General features: G+C 38.2%; 1 protein-coding gene across 1 annotated transcript in view; it reads left to right on the top strand.

Annotated features, from left to right (window-relative positions):
* cdh2 (cadherin 2, type 1, N-cadherin (neuronal)) overlaps positions 1–26,417 on the top strand; it is a 52,412-nt gene that overhangs the window by 7,481 nt on the left and 18,514 nt on the right. Inside the window, exons 3-5 of the mRNA XM_016245386.1 lie at positions 22,992–23,200; positions 25,679–25,819; positions 25,976–26,131. Of these exons, the coding sequence (XP_016100872.1) occupies positions 22,992–23,200; positions 25,679–25,819; positions 25,976–26,131 (506 nt within the window). The remainder of the gene's footprint in view (positions 1–22,991; positions 23,201–25,678; positions 25,820–25,975; positions 26,132–26,417) is intronic.

Here is a 26,417-nt window from a genome sequence, read left to right as displayed (position 1 = left end):
AAAAAAAAAGGAGAACCGGGGGGGGGGGGGGGGGGGGGGGGAGTGGCAGAGACAGAGTGGCTTTTTTGTCTGGCCCATGTGGGGGCTGTTGGTCACTGAGATTGACCAATCAGAACGCGGCTGTGAGGTCATCAGCATGCGGTTCACTGCCCCTCAATGGGCTGACTGAAGTGGAATTAAAGAATGGTTACGGGAATACAGAGAGCAAGGGGAGCGAGTGAGAAACAAAACACTGAGAGAAAGAGAGAGGTAGATTTGGGGGGTGGGCACTCCTGGTGCGTTGTCCCTTCAGTGTTTTTAAATTTAATATGAAGTACCTAATGAGCTGTCTAAAGATTACCAAGCGTGCTATTGTCTTATTTGTTCAGGCACCGAAATTCTTTGTTGTGTGCGTATACATGTGATAATGAACTGACATTTTTAATTAACCAAAAAAGAAACATAAAAACCCCGGGTGAGAGGAAGCTTTGCAGGAGTGGATTGTTCTCTACTTAGTTCACCATCAAAATTTGAGTCCCAGAGTTCAGTTCAGTCCTAATTCGCCTGTTTACTTGAGTGACAGCGCGAGTCACCCAGTTTGGCCTTTGCTGTCATTGTTTTTAAAGATCACAACGCCAGCGACTGTGCTTTCCATCTTCATTTAAAGCTATAGTTCAACCAAAAAAGAAAAATGAAATTGTTTACTCAACCTCATGTCATTCCAAACTTGTGTGACTTTCATTTTCCTGTGGAAGAAAAAAAAAATATATATATATATTTAAAAAAATGTCTCGGTGGGTTTTTTTGTCCGTTTATTGAAAGTAAAAGGGGTCCAATGTTGTTCACAGAAGAATGAAAGTCATACAGGTTTGGAAAAATATGAAGGTGACTAAATGAGGACAGAAGTTTCATCTTCATTTAAAGCGATAGTTCACCCAAAAAGGAAAATGAAACCATTTATTCTCCCTCATGTCATTCCAAACTTATGTGATTTTCTTTACCTGTGGAACCCAAAAGAAGAAAAATGTTTAGAAATTTTTTTATTTTTTTTCTCTCGATACATTGAAAGTCAATGCCGTCCAATGGTAGAATGAAAGTCATGCAGGTTTTGAACATTGTTATCATGAGTAAACGAGAACAGAAGTTTAATTTTTAGGTGAATTTGAACATTTTGAACAATTCTGAACAAACTTTAGTCTCAGAATTCAGTTCAGTCCAAATTCACCCATTTTGGCCTTTACTGTCACAGTTTTTTTAAACCAATGACTGTACTTTTGATCTTCATTTAAAGTAGTAGTTCACCCAAAAATGAAAATTCTGTCATCTTTTACTCACCCTCATGCTGTTCTGCGCTTGTATGACTTTCATTTTCCTCTGGAACACACACACACACACACACACACACACACATTGAAAGTCAGTAGGGTCCAATGTTGTCTGCAGAAGGATGAAAGTCATACAGATTTAGGATGACAATTTTTAGGTAAGCTATGCCTTTAAGACTGGAAAAATATGCACAAACCATTTTCACAATTCTTTAAATGCAACAAGGAGGATGGGACGTGCTTAATTAATGGCCGTGTGGAAAGGTAGTCTGTGTTAAAGGGGAAGGGATGAGAGTAAAACGTGACCTCTCTAAAGCCTCAGCTCTGATCCGCATACGGTCAAACCTCTGGGCTTGACAAACGCTCTCTCTCTCTCCCTGTAGGATTTGGCCACATGGACTTCATTACCCTAAATCGATCTGGCAAAACAAAGACCCTAAGAGTATTGATCAGAGCATGCATATATGAGAGAGAGCTGATGCATGTGAAAAACGAAAGAAAGAGAGAAGAAAGAAAGGATTAATCCTTGGGTAGTGAACCTGGAAAAGACAAAAAAATAGACCTTTGGTAGTTACAGTTCAATATAAATTGGGGTGGTCTGTACCAGACATACCAGGATTACTGTGGACCACGAGATCCGGCGCTCTCTCATTAGCGTCTGTGTGTATGTGCACCTGTTAATGTTGTGTTAAATCGCTGTAAAAATCTCAGTTTCAGCACCACAATGTTTCTTTAGTCAGCTGGTCTGAAGGTTTGGTGCGGCGGGGGGGAGGCGTGGAACCCGTCCAGTGTGACATCAGCCCTTTCCACAGATATTTTTAGAGAAGTGCTTTGCTCTAACACATAAGCTGTATTTTCGAAGAGTAAAGAATGTCATCAGACACGACTCAAGCTGTGTTCAATGGTTATCATTGGCTGCTTATGGAGCTGGATTGTAGTTTTGGCAAAGCTTAAGCAGGGATCAACAATAAGGATTTTTTTCTCATGGCCCAGTCTGGCCAGTAGATCAGATTTGCACTCACCCTGCCAATAATTTCACAAGGCCCCATCACAAATTCTGTTTTTAGCATGTTTAAAAACAGCAGCGTTAAACTAAATAAAGTAAAATAAATGTACGGTATTATAAGTAAAAATGTATATAATGTAAAAAATCATATTAAATAGATAATGAGCAACACATGTAGTATATAAATTGTTGAATTTTTAATATTTAAAATATTTAATAAAATAATTTTAAAAACATGGAAAAAGTTGTCACAAGGCATATCATTACTTACCTACATATTTAAATGTGCTAGAAAATATGAATGTAAAAGATACAATTGATTATAATTAAATGTAAATATACTATAAAATATGATATAAAGTATACATTTAAATATAAAATTAATATATTATGATTAAATAAATATAATTTATTAGAATGAAATATGAATAAACTACAAAATATGAGTATGAAATATACATGTAAAATATATAATATTATAATATTTTTGTTAAATAAATATGTAATTTTGGTTTCATTTAACAATATAGTTCATAAAAAAATAAAATATTACTAATTTGTTTATTATTTTAACCCATTCTAACTTGTGTAAGACTATCACAAGCAATAGCCTTTCCTATTGCTATTTAACATATTTAAATGTAGGAAAAGTTATTATTATAATTAGAAAAATATTATTATAAAATACAATATATTATAATTAAATTAAATAAATATGTAATGTAATTTTGTTTGAATATAATGCATTTTATATAATATATTAATGCTAATATAAAACAGTATGTAAAATATATAATCATTTTAAATATATTTATAAAAAATAAAAATTACTACTTTTGTAAAAAAAAAAAAATTTAATTAAATAATAAAAAGTTGACATTTAAGAATTCAACAGTCATGTTCAGTACATCACAAAAAGAAAAAAAAACACCTTAATAACGAGCGTAATACATAGTGACAGTGCAACAGTTGGCCAACAGAGCAAGCGACTGTCCTGTCAACTGGCCCAAACTCTCCCACTGGGCCCGGGCCGTCTTTATTGTTGAACCATTTTTTCAAGACTGCTTGAGGGTGTTGGAACGCTAAGCAAACACAATCACAAGTCATTCTGTCCTTCTCTATCTGTCTCTCGCTCACGTGCACACGTAAGCCCCTTTTGACTGTTGGGGGATTATTATTGGGTGCTTTGGTGTCATGGCAACTGTCTGATTCCATTCTCTCAGGCTTTTTGTTGTCAGAGGTCAGGTGACCCAAAAACTCTGTTGTCTCTAATTTTGCACAGGACTTTATTTCTCACACGCATGCTTTCAAACACTCTACGCAAGTTCATACGGGATGCCCTAGTTTCCGTAGTAATGATGGATTCCTTCCCACTGTGCTGCCCATATTGGATCGAGGGGAGGGGTGGAGAGAGGAGAGGAGAGAAACAGAGGAGAAAAAGAGGAAACATGGGTGTGGTTTGAGTTTTCATACTCAGAGGATTATTGATCGTTGAACAGAAGGTATTTTAGACGTAATTTACACAGTAATGGTGTTTAACCGCAGGAAACGGGTAATTATGTGGCGTGTATGCTAATCATAGCGTGGTTACGCGGTGAGACAGAGATCCCCATCGGATCGCGACTCTCGCTCTGTTTCTGAGCGTGTTTATGCAGCACTGGCTGTAAAAGGCTGTTTTTGTGTCATCGTAGGCTGACCGCTGCTAAACAGAGCCCGCGGTTCAGAAGCCCACTGCTCACGATCTCTCCCACACACACACACTCTGGTCAGCGCCGCTGACCTCTACGTGCCTGGAGTTTGCGGTGGGGTGCATGCCTGGGTGACTGCGTGCTGCAGCGCTGGGAGAATGCGGGGGCGGCTGAACTACACTGAAGTCTGGTTTCAATCATCAGGCCGAGGCAGGGGCTTCTGGGGGAGAGGATTATTGAGAGATATGAAGGTTTGATCCAAATGCTGGAGTGGAATGGAGAGCACAGTCAAGGTTTACAACATGTTACAAGTAGGGATGGGTCAAGATGGTCAATTAGTCCAAGAACCAACTAGTCAGTTAGTGAGGACTAGTTCATCCAGATTTTTTTCTGCTTTATTATTGTTATTGTTATTAAGAAGAAGACAAATTAATTTATTAGTTTTATGTATGTATACAATATCTACTTTTCATATAATAATAACAGTAATAATAATAAAGTATACAATATATTTTGTTCCTATAATAATAATTTTAATTGATTAATAAATCAAAATAATAATTAATTTGAGTGTTGAGACTGACATAATAAAATAATAATAATAATAAAGTATACAATATATTTTGTTCCTATACTAATAATTTTAATTGATTAATAAATCAAAATAATTATTAATTTGAGTGTTGAGACTGACATAATAAAATAATAATAATAATAATTATTATTATTTATTTATGAATAATTACTAAATTATATATATAATGCAAAGCAAATAATTACATATTATAAATAATTATAGAAATAATTTATAAATTAGTGTGTGTGTGTGTGTGTGTGCGTGCGTGTGTGTGTGTGTGTGTGTGTGTGGGTGTGTGTGTGTGTGTGTGAGCGCGCACGCACGCACGCATGTGACCCTGGCTGTGAAAACCCAGCGAAAGTCATGTTTTGGTGATTTTCTGTTTTCTACATAAAATCATCCTTCATAAGGTAAAGAACATTCTTGATAACTTAACAACAACAACCTTGATATCTTTAATATTGACTGAGTAAGACCATGTCAAAGATTTGAATCATAATGAAATTAATGGTTGAAATCAAATTTTGATGCTTGTTATCTCATAATTCGATTTTGAGACTTTAGCCTGGATTTCACAGAGAGGGTCACATATACATATGTAGAATAGTATACTATCAATTACTTAACTAGTTAACCAAGTTTTTGAACAAATTTTTTTTTTAAGTACTTAACTACTACTTTAATAGGTTATTTTCCACATTACTAGTTAAAAGAAAAAAAACAGTTCAGACAGAAACAAATGACTGGATTTAATATTTTTCTTGTTAATTTTAGATGGTGATTGTGAATTTATGAATCATTCCTGGATCCTGTTAGTGTGTCGCAGTTACGAGGAAAGGCCAATTATGATGTCATCAATACCATCCCAGTGATTCACAGTGCTCATAAACAAAACACCACAGTGCTAAAACAGCCCACTGAATGGAGCGATGCTTTTCTCCCGGTGTCTGTGTGTCTGTGTGTGTGTGTGTGTGTGTGTGTGTGTGTGTGTGTATAGATGCGCTCCTATGGCCGTGGTCTATTTCATGCTCTGCCAAATCTCTCCTTCTCCCATCCTGCAGAGGGAAGATATGGGACACACACTTTTAGCGTACAGTTGTGTGTGTGTGTGTGTGTGTGTGTGTGTGTGTGTGTGTGGTGGATGGTTAAAAATGCCTTGCATGAGCTCTTTTAATGCTTTATTAGTGTTTATGTTGCCTTGACTTGTGGTGCGTACGGCTACCGCAGACGTGAAGAATGCGAGTCGACGCACTTCAAATACACACACATTCCAGCGAACCCAGCAGACGTTACCCCATCTCCATCTCGCCGCCTGTCCAAAACACTCTCCCCCTCACCCCTAACCTGGCTGGTATTTGTGTTATTCTAATCTCCATCCATAAAGGGTTACAGACGTAGACGTAATTGTGCATGAGTGTGGGAGCTATTATTCGATAATGGTAAACGACAGGTTAATCCCGTCCTAATGGCATCTGACAACAACACTGGATTTCCATTTTGCACATATGCATGTGTGTGTGTGTGTGTATATATATGGATGCATAATGCCATCAGAGCCCACCGGTTGACAGCTGTAAGTACCCCCTACCCTCAAGCCCCCTGACAATCAGGATAAGCCTAGATCGGTATGTCTCAAACAAATGCGTAATTTTTCCCCCTCTGTCTAAGTGTGTGTGTGTGTTTGTGTGTTTTTACAGGAGTTAGGATAGCCTACATTAGAGAGGGAACAGCTGGACAGGCATGTGCCCATCTCTGCTTCAATACGAATGCTCTCATCCCATCATTATTACACTCTTCCTCTCATTCCCCTTCTTCTCACACCTCTGCTTCTGCTATCAGCTCGCTCACCGATTTAGGTGTGTCAGCAGTTATGCGAGGGGAGAGAGTGTGAAGTGGAATTCTTGCGTTTTCCCTTAAGATGGAGGGATATATTTGGATCGGGGTAAAGCTAGCATGACCTTAATACAGGACAATGGATCGCAGCTGTGCCCGATATGGGTCCGCTTTTTTAAACACACACACGCACAACAGGAGAGGGAGGAATGGCGATTAAAGATGATTTCTCTGGTGTTTAATGAGAAAAGACATAGCTGGCACAGGAGTTAGCGGGTGCAGGAGGTGATAATTGGAGCGGCTCATGGGACTTCTGTTCTCCAGCTTAAAGCTGTAGTTCACCCAAAAATCATTTAGTTAGTCTGGTGACAGTCCAAAGCTTGGACTTTGTGAAACACAACAGTGAGACGCAAAAGGAGATGTTAAGCAGAATGGACAAGCAAGCTCTTTACAATGAAAGTGGATGGTGGTTTTTAATGTCAAACATTGAAAAGCACAAAAATAAACTTGATTCATATTTGGCAGTCATACATAAAACAGATAAGAAACAGGTTTCATTTCTGAAATAGTACTAATAAAGTGCATGTGCTTTACAGAGTAACCATGTTTGTATTTATCATCAATAACTTCAATTTTATAAATTTTTACTATATAATTCTTGCTTGTTCCACAGCAAGCCATATTTTAACTATGTTTATACTTTGTAAGTGAATACATTTAATTTTCACAATCAACAAATGTATGCTGCTTCTTAGCAGTCTGAATAAATGTATTTTGAAAATTTGATTATTTAATCAAAATCAAAAGATGCAAATAGTTAATAACAAACTACGCCATGATTTTTGTGTGTATTTTGTAAATATGTACCCTTATTATTTTGTTCTGTTTTTCTCTGACCTATTTTTAATAATCCCATAATATTCACCATCTTCCTGTTTTTTGTTGCTTGAAGTCTTACTCTGTAGCCTATATATATATATATATATTTATTTATTTAATTTTTTTTGCATTCATTAATACCTGTTCTACATTTTCCCTACATTTACTTGTTTCCCGTTTATCTGTTAATATACAATATCTTTCTGTCATAGATTTTCATACTGGATTTGAAATATGTCACATAACAATCATGATTTTTTCAAAAAAAGACTAAGTATTACTCTTATGGTTTTTGGCATTATTTATCACCATTGACTTTCACTGTACAAAAAAAAAAGCTTGGACCTGAATCCAGGCTTTCCTCTGAGGGGCCATCTCAAAACTTACAGCGCTGACATCATCCCGGTCTGTCTCACTCCCCCTTGATCGCCGTCTCTCTCTCTCTCTCTCTCTCTCTCTCTCTCTTTCTCACTCGCCCCTGTCTGTCTCATCCTGATATTCCCGTCTTTGTGTTGTATTGTCTCACCCTTTCCTTTGATGCGTTGTTTACTAGTGTATGCTCTCGCGGTTTTTACACTCAGCCGTTCCTCAAAGGAGACAAGCTTTTGTGTCTTTTGTTACGTTCTCCGTCGCCCCTTTTCTGAGCCCCACTTTTATTCCACTATCACCTTTCCATCTTTTATTTTCACGATACTCTATCACCTGTGCAAATGCCACAGTTAATACGGCGCCGCCCATGTGCTGCAATGTTTCAACTGGCATATCTGCGCTGGCCGAGCGTTCCAACTACGTTATTGCAATGTTTCCCATATGGCCGGAGAGGTGAGAGAGTGGGCTTCCCTCGAGCGAGATTTATTGGCCCCATATTGATGTCCTTGGGCGTTGCCGATTGATTTGACACAGCCGACATTGTTTTGCGAGCCTGGGGGGAGGTGTTTTGTGGCCGAATGAAACTCTATTCCACCCCTTTGCAAAAACCCTTCCAAGCTGGAGGCCTTGGGGTTGTCAGGGGCGACCAGCACGGAGCTAGGCAACCTGGCCTAATTCGTCCCATTTGGCTGAGCTCAGTTGCGCAGGGACTATTGTTCCTGAGTCAACAGAAAACTAGCCATGCAGGCGCAAACGTGACCTCACAGCCGGAGGAATCTTTGACGTCCACTACAAATCAAAAGCGTATGCTTGTCTGGGAGGGTTGTTTGATAGTTTTATCTGCGTGTTACATCTGCACATAGTTATGTAATTTGAGAATTTTGAAATATATCTCTTGCTTATTTTTCTTCTGCTCAGTTGGCGATAATCCTCACACATACACACACCTCCCGACACTCATATCAAAGTCCTAAGTCCGCCCTTGTCCGCAATACTGTATCCCACTGTCTCCCCAGCTGTCACCATTCACACACAGAAGCTGACACACTTATGCTAACAGACACCGAAAGCGTTTATTCTTCTGCTCGCAGCGGATGTGCGGAAATCTGCTAAAACAAAAGCACATGTAACTTTATTCCAAACATTTGCTTTTTTGTACTCGCAAAGGCAAATCGCAATGCTTTCACGCTCACACACTCCTCGACTGCGGGCTTGGTTATCTGGGTCAGTGCCTGTACAAATCTCATTACACTCCAGTCTGCCATCCTGATGCATTATGGGTAATGTAGTTCTGACCCAGTATTAGAAACAATGCCTCAGGCACACGCATTACTTTTTAACTGCATGGGATTTGATTTGCTTTTAGCATTTGTAGTAGGCATACGCCCTCCCTTTGCCTTTAAAAAGGTATTGAGTGTCTCGCAGGGGAGTGTCGATAAAGAAAGACGATCCTCCATTGCTCATTTTCGCGCTATGAGCATATTTGAAACCTCTGTAGGCTCGCTGGAGTCGTGTTTCACACAGTCTGCCTGTATCTTTGACGCACCTGAGGACAGGTACTTCACTTCCTCACACACCCTGTTCAAAAACATTTTAGCTCTATTTTTTAGTGGCCACAATAGGGATGTTTCTCTCTGAACTGCAGGATCTAATGGGCATCTGTTATGAACAGGAGGTTATGGATTTCTGCTAGCCGAAAAAATCAATATCCGCAATTTTGCACCCTCACCACATCTGAGTGTGCGAAATAGCAAAAGTGGTCCGTTCACAATTTCGTTTGCATCGTATTTGAGCTTCGTCGGAGACGCTATGCAGATACGAAAATATAGTTCCCTCAGGGTTTCACCGTGATTCTATACAACAGTGTTTTTTGGTTTTGTGTTGCAGTTTGCGTTTTTGCTTTTGTCTGTGTGAACGTACCTTTATTGACACAGGCAGTTTTATCACCCTCGTCCTCGGTTGCTGTGTGTCAAATGAAGAGATCAAAGAGGAAGAACCTCTTAAACAAATAACGCCGGAATGCCAACACACATGGCACGCACGCACTATAAATTTAATCAGGGCTTGCGCTCAAATCACTATTATTTTCCCCGGAACTCAAGATTTGAGGAAGTCTAATCCTGCTTTTGTCTTTGTTTGTTTGCAGTTTGCTTTTTCAATCTGTGCTTTCGAAATACAGATTAAAAGAAGCCATGAAAACACTCACGGCACGCAGGTACATACACAAATACTGGCATGTTTTATAGAACAGGCAGATTATAAAATGTGTCGTAGATTAAAGCGACTGTTTTTACCTCAGGCGGGCAGATATGTTAACATACACACTGCTGTTTCAAAATCTCGGTTTGTTGAGCAATCTTGGTAAATTACAGAATCATCTGCGTTCAGTGCTGTGAGAGGGAGTGCAGATGTTTGCAATTATTTGCTGTTTTGTTATTTCCTGTCAGTCTTTGAGATACACAATGAAGAGCGATTACAGTGGTCAGCGTTACTGACCCGAGGGAGTCTTCAGTCACTCACACACACATAATCTGAAGCCTGTATAATCCCCTCCTCCCTCCATCAACCTCCAATTAATGATTCCTGTGGCTTACCATCCATTTTACATCAGACTCTGAACACTTGAGAGAGTCGTCCCAGAAAATGTTAGTCTTTAAATTATTTATATACTTCCTTTTTTTAAAGGCTGGAAATATCACACATTTTATTGTGCTTTACAGGCCTTAAAATTTAATGAATAATAATTGTATGTTATAAAATAAAATAGAAAAAAATAATTTTTTATAATTTTTTTAGAAGGTTCTGGGCTTTTCGTCTAGATATTGAGTAAAACATTTTAGCAAATTTGAGGGAATTTATTTATTTATTCATTCATTCGTTAATTTTAAATCTAAGTCGTGTAAATAATTTGTTACTGCATGAATCCATACGGTAAAGGTCAGTGAAATGTCATGGAAATTCATTGGTCAAAAGGGGTGGGAACCTGTCTGTGTTATTCTTGTTCTTTGAGTCAACATGTCATTTCCCCCCCCCATTTATTTATTTCCTCCTTTGTTGCTAAACAATAATAAAAGAACCTCTGCCTGAATTACTGCACTAGTCCTGTCTTTGTAACGATGTCCATTCATGAGACTGCAGTGCTTTGTGCTGCTATAATGCAGCAGATCAGTGTTCTTCTGTCGTATCACTGTCAGACGTGGTTCTCTCGTTGTGTTTCTGATCCTTAAACAGAATCAGGGCTGTTACCACCATATGCATTGAGAGGGACATATTGATATTCAGATCAATATGGTTTTCAATAAACCATCCTTGCTTCAGATCAAACTACAGTAACCTGACCACATTTAAGAAACAGCAGCAGAGAGATGCTTTAAAGACAACCTGAAATCAAAACTAAATTTAGTTTATTAATAAATGTCCCTTAGTCATATATTGCACATCAGTGTTGAAAAGAAATGTGTGCTTTGATCAAATTCTAGGCCTTTTCTACCTTTGAAAAATACCCAAGGCCAGGTGCAAAATAATATTAATCATAATCTAACATGTTTTCACTTTGCATGACCCAATCAAATACTAAGAGATATAATCCTGCTCTACATTATTGCCTGCTGAATGTTATGTCTCACCCTGAAATACCCTCATTACCGCACTTGAATGAGTTGTGAATATCGTTTTATGTTATCTTTAAGTATGCTTTTCTGAATCCCTAATAAGAAGACATATTTCTCACATTTTCATGCTGGATTAAATGCGAGTACTTTAAGTGTGCCGTGCGTGTAGGAGACATGATAACGTACAGGAGGCAGGGGAAGAAGGTTGCAACTGTAATGTCTGTCCATTGACGCGGCAAATTTCGTGACCCAGTCAGCGTCCCCACAGGCAGCGTTGTCACAAAAGCAATTTTCTGGGTTTTCAAACCCAAATAATAGTAATTGTCATGGACATTTGGTCACACATTATAATAGGCTCCATGTTATAGTGCAATTATATGAGTAAATACAGAATGAAAGTCTCAAACAACATGTAATATGGAATTGTGTGGTCTGTAATGAAAACTACTGCAATTGATTTGCCTAATGTTCGAAATGTTTGAATTAGCTCAGAAAAATGAAGCCATTTGCTATAACATGGTCTGATGTGTTTGACACAATTTCTGGTGAAGGTGTTGAAATGTTCTTGCAGGAATATTGAGTTTGCATTTTTAAAGGCCCACGATGTGCTTGACAATTAGTCAGAGGTCTATCAGTTTTTGTTCTTAAATTTTGTAAAACAACAGTTTTTTGTGTGTGTGAGGACAGACAGCAAAGGAATGCACTGCCCGATTTAGGTCCTCAGGATCAGGCTGGCATGGCGCCCCTGCCATATGCTGCATGTGTGTGTGCTTTAGCGTGTGTTTATGTGTGTGTGGCTCTGCGCACGGTCATAAATCCTAAGTCCTCGCAGACACCACCAGTCTAGCAAGGTCAAGAGGTTAAAATGACATTGCACGCATGCGTACATACACAAACACACATGCAAAACTGGAGTGTCGCACTAAAAATTTATGATTGAAAAAGTAACCTAAAGGCCCTTAGTGCTATTATGATGCAGAATGAATAATTGAGTTTGTCTGTGACAGGGATTATCCGCTGAATGCCAGAAAAAAAAATTTTCTCACTGCATTCAGTATCGCACATTTTATTTGTGTCTATTTTGGAAGTGTCTGCTGTATTGCCATTTATGGTTATAAGCTGACAAGTGCTGTGCATGTGAAATGTGGGGTAGAGTTGTATTCTGAGTTTTGTTGGCATGTTTAGCATCCACGTTTTTTACAAAACATTACTACACACCTCCTTCTAGTGAAAAGCATTTGTCGTAACTCAGCATTTGCATGTAAATCCAAAATATTCAAATGATGATGTCAGACTTGTTAGCAGGGAGTAACCAAATGACCCGTTCAGAAATATACTGTGGTGCGACCATGGTGCAGTGACAGGATCAGATGGTAGATGGTAATTGGATTACCATATGTTATTTACATGGCACTCATTAGATGAACATAAAGTACTGCAGGGTACTTTTAAAAAAAATACCACATTATTAGCATGGCACATTGCTCGTTTTTTACAAAACATTACTACACACCTCCTTCTAGTGAAAAGCATTTGTCGTAACTCAGCATTTGCATGTAAATCCAAAATATTCAAATGATGATGTCAGACTTGTTAGCAGGGAGTAACCAAATGACCCGTTCAGAAATATACTGTGGTGCGACCATGGTGCAGTGACGGGATCAGATGGTAGATGGTAATTGGATTACCATATGTTATTTACATGGCACTCATTAGATGAACATAAAGTACTGCAGGGTACTTTTAAAAAAAATACCACATTATTAGCATGGCACATTGCTTCAGGGCTCAACAATTTGTAGAAATGAAAAGAATGAGTTAGAAGCATCTGTAAGAATGTGTCCATATTAGGGGTGTGCGATATATATCGTAATTGTTGTTTTAACGATGTGCGATTTGATATTATCGAGTATTTTGCAAAAACCATTCAAAACACCCCTTCAGAGGGCACGAATACATTACGTGAAGTCTAGACTAGTGCGCGTGTGCATTTAGAGTGGGTTCTTTCACTGCATGATTCAGTCTATTAAAATTAAATTACTATTTCATATAGTTAATAATCAATTTCACACGAAGAGTGCTGTTTGTCTCCAAATATTACCATGATTACAAATGTGATATTTATTTATTTTTCAACAGTTTAATAAACAAGAAGTTAATTAAGAGACTTACGTTTTAGACACCATATTGCCTGTTTTTGCTCTATTTCGACAACAAAAATAATTCCAAACAAAGCCACAACGCTGTTTTGCGTCTCTGAACAACATGACGGTGTTTCGTTCCCGAATGAATCACTCGTTTAAATGATTCGGTTCAGTCGCAATGACTCACTTATTAACAGTGACTTGCTGCCACCTGCTGGCGGTTTTAATTTCACATTCAAAGTATCTTTTATTATTTAAATAATTTCAAATATCAGTATTCAACGTTTATGTTTAATATAATCAAAACATAATGTATGCATTTGTAATTGCAGGTTAAATGCATTCATGTCTTGCATTAAACAGTGTGTAAATACATCTAAATGCCACTTCAGATGCAGCTTCTGTGTTGATTTCATTTGCTTGGTAACAGCCCAAATGTCTTATTATTCTAATTCACTGAATAAATGTAAGAATTTCACTCAAAAGATAATGGACACTTTAAAAAAAATGGCCAAAAAATGGCTTTATAAAGGTAAAAATGCCCATAAAATGTAAAAATAAGTTTAAACTTATTGGAAAAGATTGATTTCTCTCAGTGTGAACTGATCACCATGCAGAATATGAAGAATATTAAAAACTTTAGGAGTCAGCTGTCCACGGCAGTCCTTAAGGTAGCAGCACAATAACACACTCAGCAAAATATCACCTAATTATCGTTATCGATAAAATCCCCTGTTTTTTTCTATTTTTTTTTTTTTTTATGTAGCATTTAATGAAGTTACATTAAATTGTTACACAATGTGGATATTTATTTTGTTTTATTTTAAAACATTTCATGGAATTATATTAAAGTTGTGTAATATAACTTGTATTGATTTTATTATTTAATTTCATTTGAAAGAAAACTTACTGAAGTTACATTACATGATAATATGCAATATAGCTGCTATTGTTTTTATGACAGCAAATATTTTAATGACAGCATTATAGTATGTTGTTAAAAATAAAATGTGTGTTTTTTTTTAGTAGTGGAGCCAGTAAAAAATATTCTTATTTTTGTTAGTGGCATTTATATACAGATCACCCAGTCCTGTGGATGGATTAAATAAAGCCTTCAGTTACTCTGACATTACATTAGTGTGAGAAAAGGGTACGAGGCAGAAAAAGAGTGTAATGTTGCTGTTCTCTCTACATGTATTTATTTGAGCGCGTGATCAAGTCAGTTAACAGGTTGAGATTGAGCTTAATCAAGCGTGAGATTCACCATGTTCTTTTGATCTAAAGTATAAATCTGAACAAATGAGGAAAGAGACGCGAGGATGTTTTAAGAGGGAACGTCATATTCTCTTTCTACGTTTTACTCGCTTTGTTTGAGGGGAAACAGCATGAGGCAAGTAGATACAGTATGTTGTTAGTTGTACTTTTGGATCAAAGACTCAGATGATTCACATTAACAGAGAAACACATAAAAGCAGCTGTTACTCACCCTTATAACATTTTGGCAACTAATCAATAGCCATTGGCTCATTATAGGAGCTACATATTGTGCCAGTTTCCAAAAGAGATAATGAATCCCTTTATGAGCTGAAAAGCTCTAACAGTTTAATGCGCACTTTGGTTTTCGAATTGATTTAGTTCCCATTGGTGCATTTTCTCAGCCTGTGTTTAGGTGTGTTTGTGAATGTGTCTGTCTTTTTTTGTGTGTGTATTTTTGGTGAGGGAAATGTATACGAGTTAAACCTAAGTTGCCATGTCCACCGAGGGATGTGCCTGAGCGATGTGGCCATTAGAGGAAGCTCACCCTTAGAAAAGTCATGGAAAAAGGGCAATTATAGGCAGGCGGTACAAAAGACAGCTTTGCTCGGTGTGGAGTGGGGTCCTAAGTGCCACATCCATCTGAATTCTTTCACAGGAAGGCTCAGTATGTCTCGGAGACCATGAAACCCCAAACGGCGACATTAAGACAGCTATTTTACGCTCTCTCATGGGGGTGGTGGGCTAAACAAAACTATGTTTCCATTACTTCCCTCATTTATGTCTTGCTGTTACTAAAAGCTTCTACCAGTTGAAGCCGGCTCGTATTAAAATGAACTAAGAGTCCCATTGGGAAGGAATAGCGGGGACGTTTTGAGCGGTAAAGATGTGATGTTGGTTCTGAATGCTAAATGCTAATGGGAAAAAGAGATTGCTTACAGAGCACATCACACCTCTGCTGGCTCACCAAATCAGCACTTCAGCTTCAATGTGTACGCGTGGCCAGGTTTTCATTTGTGCTTTTTTGGAAACAAAACATAACATTCACCTTGTCTTATGTCGTTTCAAACTTTTTTTTTTCTGTCAAGCACAAAATAGACACTTGTTATGCAGCTCTTGTCATACTACACCAGTTTAGAGACTTTCAAACCCCCAAAAGGAAGAAAAAAAAACACTTTCCAAAAAAGTAGTTCCAGTTCAGTTATTCACTGAAAGTCTTATCCATGTCCACAAAGTTGGCTAGTTGAGAGCTTCAGGGAAATGACTGAATAATGACTTTTCAGTCTGTTCATCACATAAAGCTGTTGTGTTTCTTCAGAACAGTTGGAATATAGTACACAAGTCATATGGATGATAATTTGTATTGTGTTTTTGTCCTTTTTGGAGCTTGGCATCCTCTAGTTTAAATACAGTGTGGTGTAGGACAAGAATTATGTAACAGTTCTTTAAAGATTTGTACTTTAGTGCTCCTCAGAAGAAATAACAGCATACAGGGTTGAAACGACATGATGGGTGAGTAAATAATAGCAGAATTGCTTTAAATTCTCTGAAGTTCCCCTTCAATCGGCCTCTTAAAAATCATTCAGGTGAAGTTGAAGAGACATAGTGAAGGGCAAGTGACTCTCGTCTTGCTTCTCAAACACGTCTGTGGTGTCGGATCACCTTCTCGCACATTCTTAGACACGCATGCGTGCGCATATCAAGCCTCCTTGCTTGCATTTAGCACTTTGATAAATTATGTTCCATCTCATTGGTCAAGGTGACAGAAAATGGATGGTTTTTCTTTAATTGCCTCTTATTTAGATTGTATCAGTTCATTACAGATAAATCAAGACCTTGTTTGTCCCATGATTTTGTAGCTAAAGGATTGGATGTTTTATGTCGTGCATCCTACATCATCAATGCTTAATAAATAACACCACTTCACGCTTCAGTACGGACAAGGTTGATGAATATTTTCAGGTTCACATTAAATGTAGCCGAAGAAACCTGGTTTGTAGAATAAAATCTATTTATCCGAATCAATTTGCTGTTTGAAGACCCATATATGCGCTCATTTGCTGAGGGCTTTGAGAAAAAAACATGCAAGCTTCCTCAAACGTAAATGAATGAATTATTTTAAGCAAACTCTGTCTTACATTAAATCACCCTTATGATTAAATCACTTTCCACTGTTTCCGCCGTAACCGTGTTTACTTGCGAGACGCGATGAGTAATGTGGCTTTTACGCGCCGCATTAAGCCGAGTTTGCAGGGACGCGTAAAGAGATTGCGACGAGAAGAAAGACTCAAAGACACTGCTTTCCCTGTTTCATCCGTGAGAAGAGCAGCGCTCGGTAATGGAAGGAGACAGCGCGGTAGACATATAGCGCTCGACAACACCCTCCCCCCGTCCTCATGAAAACTTCACGAGAAAATGCAGCTGCAGGCGAAACTGGTGCAGCCATCTAATAAAACGTACTCGGTGCACTTTGTCAAGCTAGACTGACACACACACACCACAAGCACCTACCTCACACCTGCCGAGCGGCACATCTTGTGCCATCAGGGCAATCGCGTTACATTAAACGCATTACTCCGTGATGGGTACCATTGCGCCAGGGGCCACGAAGAGGAGTCTTTTCATTTTGAAGAACCAAAATTAAACAACATAGGAGGCGCTTTACGCAAGTAGCATGCAAGGACGACGGGACTGCCAATATTAACAATCGGATAAACGTAATAATTGCTCACCCCCTTCAGCAGGTCTTTATCTAATAATCAGTAATAAGGTCTCATTGGTTGCCATGTCTAATAATAGTGAGCGATTATTTTAGCCTACTGTAATACCCTGAGAGGTCCTCACATAATAAATGGTGATTAACAAGAGTGAAAGGTGTAATTTACCTACGGATCTGCCTAATTGCTATACGGCAAATCAGCGTTGTACCTCGCACATATACGTGAGAGCAAGGAATCGCACTTGCAAAAACAACGCAACACACACACACACACACACACACACTGAAAGCAGATGGGTTGAAAGCCACCTATGAGAGTGAAATTCATCTGTGAGGAGGAAATGTAGTCTGTGTTCGCTGGTGTGTGTTTCTCTGTGAGAGAAAGGATGGAAATTTCCATGGAGATGGAAAATTGGCTTTTGCACCATTTTTATTGACACTGATAGTAGAGAAAGGACGGAAATGTTCAGGGAGTGACATGAGCTCAACTTTTCCTGTATGAGCATCATGATTCAATGTGTTACTGCTAGGCCGAGGCACAATTGTGTAGTTTGTAGAGCTTTGTATCGATACAGATTTCCTGATTCAATTGAGATGATCTTGATTCAATTTGATGCCAATTAATTTGGATGTTTTTTTTTTCTGACATATAAAAGAAAATGCTGTAAATTATACTTATATAGTTGTTGTATTGTATTTCAGACTGATTAAATCTGTAATTTGTCTGTTTAAATTTGGAGTATCAGACTACAGTGTGTATTTTTGATTCACTAAAAAGATTCAGTTCAAGAGTCAAAGAGTAAATTGGACTATATCGGTCAACTTCTGTGAGTGTTTTTGCATGCAACACAAGGACTGCTGGCTGAAAAGTTTGTGAAAAGTTAAATATTATTATCTGAGAAAATATTATGTTTATGTTATTTGGAGAATTTAATTGGAAACTAATTTTAAAGTAAATTTGGAAAATTTACTGTAATGAGCCTTTTCGTGATCATTTGTTTACAGAGCTCCAGACAAAAAAAATAGAGTAAGGAGCCATTGGCTCCTATAAGAAAAAAACGTAGACGCCAAATTTTTTTTAGGTGCCACAGAATAAACGTGTTTTATTTATTTTATTATTATTATTATTATTATTACATTTTAACATTTCAGTCATACTGTCATGTGTTTGTCTAATCTTTTCTTGACTTTATCAGTATTTTAATCCATCTTGTAGATGACCTGGGAACTAAGGTTCACTTAAAGTGGGAACTAAATGTCTTATCCAACTTGAAATATATACAGTCACAAATAATTGTTCGTTACACAGAATCTGTACCAATATCGTGGACCATAAGCATCACTTGGCCACTGAGTGTAGTTTGGGCTCCTCCTCAATGCATCCTGTAAATGTTGTCATACCATAGAATAGCCTTTTTTTTCTAAATGGTTTCATAAAGAACCTTTAACATCTGAAGAACCTTTATGCATACCTGTCAACCCTCCCTTTTTTCAGTAATAATAATAAACGACGATTCGTTGTTAAAAATACGATTCTCCCGTATTTTACCATTCTATCCCGCTATTATCCCATTTAAATATTTTCCCATATTTTTAATCTTTCTATTAAAAAAAAATCCCACTGGGCGTATATTTTATGTTTGCTACATTCGCTTCCGGTAAAACTCCCGTAGTTTGTATGGCCCAAACCTCATTAAATGAATAATCCCGTCAACAAATTCCAAGGTTGTCCAGTTGCCAGATCTTTTATGAAACACATCTTTCTCACACGATCGACGCATACAAATTTCAACCCATTTATTTGTCCCCTCAACTTGGCGACCTACAGCCCAATGATGCTATTGATATGTGCGCAGGTAGTACCGCGGGAAGGAAACAATGATCACTGGTAGAAATGGGAGGAGAAGACTCAGGTGGTGCTCCAGTGAAAAAACTAAATATACATGTAAATTGAGATATAGCTTACACTTCAAAAGGCTATGGTTTAATTGATTAAATATGAGCGCTGCAAGTTTCAAAGTCAGGTGCTGTGCTGCTTTGTTTACTGCGGTGACGGGGGAAATGGCTATATTCCTGGCGAAAAGCGCCACCTGCTGGCAGAGAATGAATTTGCATTTTTCAATAAGCCCTTCTGCTCTTTGTTTAGACCAAAGCAAAAAACGACCCTTATTTTTACACAGAAAACACGCAGTTGTAAATGTGAACTGGTGGATCGACAGAAGAGAATGAATAATAAAACTCTAAAGATATAGCCTACACTAAGATATATATTATTATCTGAGAAAATATTATGTTTATGTTATTTGGAGAATTTAATTGGAAACTAATTTTAAAGTAAATTTGGAAAATTTACTGTAATGAGCCTTTTCGTGATCATTTGTTTACAGAGCTCCAGACAAAAAAAATCGAGTAAGGAGCCATTGGCTCCTATAAGAAAAAAACGTAGACGCCAAATTTTTTTTAGGTGCCACAGAATAAACGTGTTTTATTTATTTTATTATTATTATTATTATTATTACATTTTAACATTTCAGTCATACTGTCATGTGTTTGTCTAATCTTTTCTTGACTTTATCAGTATTTTAATCCATCTTGTAGATGACCTGGGAACTAAGGTTCACTTAAAGTGGGAACTAAATGTCTTATCCAACTTGAAATATATACAGTCACAAATAATTGTTCGTTACACAGAATCTGTACCAATATCGTGGACCATAAGCATCACTTGGCCACTGAGTGTAGTTTGGGCTCCTCCTCAATGCATCCTGTAAATGTTGTCATACCATAGAATAGCCTTTTTTTTCTAAATGGTTTCATAAAGAACCTTTAACATCTGAAGAACCTTTATGCATACCTGTCAACCCTCCCTTTTTTCAGTAATAATAATAAACGACGATTCGTTGTTAAAAATACGATTCTCCCGTATTTTACCATTCTATCCCGCTATTATCCCATTTAAATATTTTCCCATATTTTTAATCTTTCTATTAAAAAAAAATCCCACTGGGCGTATATTTTATGTTTGCTACATTCGCTTCCGGTAAAACTCCCGTAGTTTGTATGGCCCAAACCTCATTAAATGAATAATCCCGTCAACAAATTCCAAGGTTGTCCAGTTGCCAGATCTTTTATGAAACACATCTTTCTCACACGATCGACGCATACAAATTTCAACCCATTTATTTGTCCCCTCAACTTGGCGACCTACAGCCCAATGATGCTATTGATATGTGCGCAGGTAGTACCGCGGGAAGGAAACAATGATCACTGGTAGAAATGGGAGGAGAAGACTCAGGTGGTGCTCCAGTGAAAAAACTAAATATACATGTAAATTGAGATATAGCTTACACTTCAAAAGGCTATGGTTTAATTGATTAAATATGAGCGCTGCAAGTTTCAAAGTCAGGTGCTGTGCTGCTTTGTTTACTGCGGTGACGGGGGAAATGGCTATATTCCTGGCGAAAAGCGCCACCTGCTGGCAGAGAATGAATTTGCATTTTTCAATAAGCCCTTCTGCTCTTTGTTTAGACCAAAGCAAAAAACGACCCTTATTTTTACACAGAAAACACGCAGTTGTAAATGTGAACTGGTGGATCGACAGAAGAGAATGAATAATAAAACTCTAAAGATATAGCCTACACTAAGATATATTTGTTACTAAATTAATATAGTTGTTTGATAATTATAAACCCCCCCACAAATGTTGACAGGTATGCCTTTGTTTCACAAAAGGTTCTTTGTGGCGAAAGAAGGTTCTTCAGATTATAAAAAAGTTGAGAAAGAGATGATTCTTTAAAGAACCATTGACTGAATGATTCTTTGTGGAACCAAAAATGGTTCAATCTGCTTTATGAATATAAAAACCAAAAGAAATGGTATTCTTTGTAAAGAAGACACTCCAAGCTTTCAAATGAACCCATATATGGGCTGATACCATATAAGGAAGGCTATGCAAATGAAGCATACACATTTTTAACGTGACTTTGGACCCGTATCCGGGTCCGCATAGCTTAACTGGTTTAAAAAGTAACAAAGCACAAAGCTTTTTGCGATTACTGGACGACAAGTGCGCTTCAAATAATATGAAGTTCACGCATTAACAGAACACAGCATAGACTAAGATATCTTGATAAGAAGAAGCCATATTATTAATGATTATAAACGAGAATTGTTAACGTTATTGCCAATATCCACACAGCTGACAGCTTTACCTGTTGTAGTTTGTTCAAGTTGTGCACGAAATAGACGCTGCTTTTCTGCACTTTCACTTCGCACGTCTCCATCATTTCGTTCTCTCTTGCGCTACACAACTGAGCAGCGTTAAGCAGGTGTGCGACAATGCTGCTGTGCAGCAGAGATGAGGACTGTTTGAAACTATTTTTTCCACTAAAACTTTGATGCGCATTGTCTCAGTTTAATACGTGAACATAACAAAAGATGTGATCGCAAAACAATCAGGAAAAAAGGCATTACATGCCAATTTTTAAGTTATAACATGTAAATATATATAGGCCTAGTCGCCAGTGGACCTCAGCAAAAACTTCACTTGTAAATTAATATATTTGGTAATTAATATTTTAAAAATTTTAAAACCGTTTTAGTCGCAGTCTGGAGCCCTGGTTTACAAATTTTACACACTATTAATAGCTAACTAACCCTGCAGGATGACTCTGCCTGCACGACAGATTTCATGTATATTTCAATGATTAGTCTTGTAAACGTTCTTGTTAAATGATATGCAAATTGATCATGCATATTCAGCAGTCTATGCATGTTTACATCAAGGCGGCCAAAATTTAAGGATCAAACCCTCCTTAGTATGCTTGCTTACAGGTGTTTTTATTAATAGTTCATGTCCTGACAGGACTGATGAATGGTAAAATGAATCCCTGTCAGTAATCGTACGTCCACCGCAGCTATACCGTGTCACGTTAACGCTTGGCGAGAAATCACGTGCGCCATCCATCTGGGCTGGATGATGAGAGCTGGCGTTCTGCTTGAAAGATGAAAAATGTCAGACAAATGAGCCCAGTCAATACGAGGCTCCTCGCAAACAAATGCGTCCTGATAGGAGAGCGTCCCGGCGTCTCTCTCAGTTCTGGGCGTGTAATTGTCTGTCTGTGTTCTCTAATTGCGGCATAATAAATAAAGCACATTAATTTGTTTATGTCTGTACTTCTAATGCGATTCCCTCCAGTGCTGTGCCGCAGATACCTCTCAACTCGGCTTTTTCTCAGTTTTCTCTCTTTTTCCCTCCCCTCATCCCTCTCTCTCTTTGTCTCCTCGTCCTCCTGTTCCTCCGTTCCTCAGCACACCTGGGGGCCTGCAGGGGATGTCTCAGCATGAATAATGCAGGAGAGCTTCAGAAGTTGTACCTGCTCTCCTTTCCTACCATCTCTCTCTCTCTTTCTCTCTGTCAGTGCATACTTTCCATCTCTCGCTCTCCTTGTCCTCACTTTTCAAGTAAAACCATTATTCCCTTGTGGAGGAGCGGAATGTGATTTCCTGTGTGCTTGTTTCTTTTTTGTAAAAAAAAGATGTTTGCAGTTTAAAAACAAAATCTGGCGTGCACTCAGTCCACTCTCTCTCTCTCTCTCTCTTTTGCAGTGGATTTCGTGGACTGTGGCAGAGGTTCTGGCTTGTGTTTCGAGAGCGGAGACCCTGCGGATTTCCGGATAGAGGCCGACGGGACGGTTTTCGCAGCACGAACCCTGCAGCTATCTGACAGGAAGGGGCGGAGCTTGGAGATTAAGGCCAAGGACGTGAAGTCCCAAGAGGAATGGCTGGTGCACATCAACTTCACCCAACCCAAGCAGGTAGGAAGTCATGCGCTCTTGCACGTTAACAGTAAACGGCGGCTGCGTGACTGCGAATTCGCACTAATTATAACCGTGTCAGATCGCTAACGGTGCATGGCGTTTCTAAACTAGCCTCACGCTGCAATTACACCATCAAACAGCCATTGTGCGAATGTGAGCTCACAAAAATGTCTCTCTTCATCCGTAGGCCCTCTGTGACAAAGCCAAAGCTCTAATAAAACTATATTAGAAAATTAGCAGAGCACTAACACGTTGATAGTAGGGCTGTAATTAATGTTTAACGATGCTAAAGAGACATTAAGGCAGGAGGATACATTAGACAGCGGAGATCTGGACCCTCAGCTTGGGAACACTAACCATATGTCTCATAGCCATGCCTTCTGCTCAGAGACATGGAGAATTTACTCTTTATTACTGATACACACTGCCGCCAAGGGGAAGGAGGACGAGAGGAGCCAGCGGGGGAGAGAGCGGATAAGGGCGAGATAAAGGCTGAGATGGTCGAGGAGGCAAAGGAGGAGAGGGTGAAGGGTTTAGACTAATGCTGGCCAGTCACGATGCATTCCCGATGAGTTTGCTGCAGTATTCAAAGCAAGCAACACTGGGAATATCACTGCGATTTTAATGAGCTTTTAATTTGGCCATTAAGTTTCCTAAAGAATGTGTCATTAGTCTAGTTTTGTAATTGGTCTCCTTCCTTGTCTTGTGAGATTTAACTGCATCTGTGATTTAAAGTAGCAAAAGCCATGTTAAAATGGGTATGTTTGATTAATTTGTGTTTTAATGAATCAGTTCAAAACTTAATGATTCGTCATTATTTAAATGTGGTATAAGCCTGCATGGCATTTTTCGTGTATTAAAGTTAAGTAAAAATGTATGTACACTATCGTTCAAAAGTTGAAAAGAACGGTAAGGTTTTTTAATGTTTTTGAAAGAAGGAAAAACAGTAATATTGCGATATATTTTACTGATTATCTTTACTGTCACTTTTGATAAGTTTAATGCATTGTTGCCGAATAAAAGTATTAATTTCTTTTAAAAAATTGCACTGACTCTAAACCTTTGAACAGTAGTGTAGATAAATATTACTTTTTATTACTGTATATTGATTTATTGGTGCATAAGAATGAAAATGATTATATTCAGGGTTCTCGTGATCTTGAAAAACATCAGGGAATTCAGTGTTCCGGAAAAATCCAAAATGTGCTTTCCATGGAAGATAATAAAATTTTAAAAGGTTGTGGTCCATAGACAATATAAATATTTCTAGTAAAGATCAAGTATCTCTTTAGCTACAGATTACTTGATAAGGTGTAAAAAATATTGTCAAGTAATCACAAATTTTAACTCTAATTCAAGGATATATCAAAAGAAATTTGTTGGCCAGAAAGTATGGGAACCCTGTATACATTATTCTTGGATTAATTTAGTGAAAAACATGCCTTGCTTATTGTAGAGTAATTTTTTATTGGTTTATTCTTTTGCATTGAACATTCTGAATGTTTAATGCCATAAACATGTTAAATGAAAGGTAATCTCAGAGTAATTAAATGAACAAATTAAATATATATCGGCGATCATCAGCCCTGTTTTGTCCAGCTAGAGATAACAAAAAAAGAGAGGCGGGAAATGTGGAATGAGAGAGAAATGGGAGATGTGAAAAGTTAACGAGAAGGAACATAGGTGAAAGACGTTTTCCATCAATTCCGTTGGGGTTTATGTTGTCGGTGAGTTTGTTCGGAGAGATGGTGCGACTGTGAGAAGGTATCGGGGTAATGAGTTAGCTCATCACCTGAGTCACAACAGAGAGAGAGAAAAACAAGTATATCTACCTCGCTGCGTACACAACGAACCGCCGTCCACCCCCATGTGTCTGTCATTACCAGCAATATTTCACCACTGAGAGGAAGAGAGAGAAGATGGGTCAGGAGAAAGGGATGCTTAGTTGATATCTTTTGGTATATAATATTATATATTTTGGAAATATTGAATCACCTTATAAACAGAGATTCTGTACTTGCATAAAGAATTCAGTCTTTGTATTGTGTTGGTAGCTGGAAATGAACTCTTAACTGAACACTCAGAGGGGTTTTTGTTCTCTATAACACTAAGAGCAGGGCAAATATCTGGTCAAGCACATCTCTGGCTGCCTTTGGCGCAGGAATAACAAGGCTCAGGGATAAAGAAAATGGAACAATTCTGCAAACTCCACACACACACTCTCATATTCACTATGTGGGTGTTACTGCTGAGGGATTTAACGATGGCGCTGCAGTGATATTTATGACCCCATTACAGAGGGTAAAATTAATTCTGTAATTATTTGGGGCCGGGGCAGATGTGTTGAAAGTGGCGCAGTGTGTGTGAGTGTGTGCATTCCTTAATGTACATCGAGCGTGTGGGTGTTTGTGAATGTAACTGTTGTTCTTTTCGCTGTTTAATTTTTAATTTTAATTATTTTTTTTGCTTTACCAGGTGCCAGAGATACTGTTTCCGTGGCACAGTGTGGTTGTCAAGGGCGACGGCAGTGTGAATCGCGTGAAAAGAGACTGGGTCATTCCTCCTGTCAACGTGCTTGAGAACTCCAGAAAACAATTCCCTGAAGAGCTTGTGAAAGTGAGTGTGTACACAAAGCAAAACAACACTGGTTCATCATGTGAAGTGTATTTGAAACCGTACGATAAAAATAGACGGTAATTCATTCATCGGGTTGTTATTCGAGTGCAGAGTAACTCAATTTTATGTTTAACCTGCAAAATGTGTGTGTTTCAGATCCAGTCAGATAGGGACAAGAGTAACACACTGCGCTATAGCGTGACCGGACCAGGAGCCGACCAGAACCCCACCGGCCTGTTTATCATCGACCCCATTACAGGATTCCTGTCCGTCACCAAACCGCTGGACAGAGAACACATCCCAAATTTCCATGTAAGTGTATGTTTATGACTCCACATTTGTTGTAAACAAGTTGTAAAACTTTAGCGGAGATTTCATCCAAAAATATTTATGTTTGCAAAATTTTTCAGATTTATGAAACCTTTGAATTGAATGCCTGCATAAGGTTTTTCTCTTATATATATATATATATATACACATTAATACATGTTAACCAGGAGTCACTCTCATTTATAATCGTGGCAGGGGCTGGGGGAGGTGGATATTTGTGGCGGTCAATGTGGATATTGTGGATGAGTTCTTCTGTGTCATCACGTTC

Source organism: Sinocyclocheilus grahami, unplaced genomic scaffold (assembly GCF_001515645.1).
Source record: "Sinocyclocheilus grahami isolate Dianchi unplaced genomic scaffold, SAMN03320097.WGS_v1.1 scaffold754.1, whole genome shotgun sequence".
Lineage (NCBI taxonomy): Eukaryota > Metazoa > Chordata > Actinopteri > Cypriniformes > Cyprinidae > Sinocyclocheilus > Sinocyclocheilus grahami.
The sequence above is the reverse complement of the archived record's forward strand: the minus strand, read 5'-3'. Positions and strand labels throughout refer to the sequence as shown.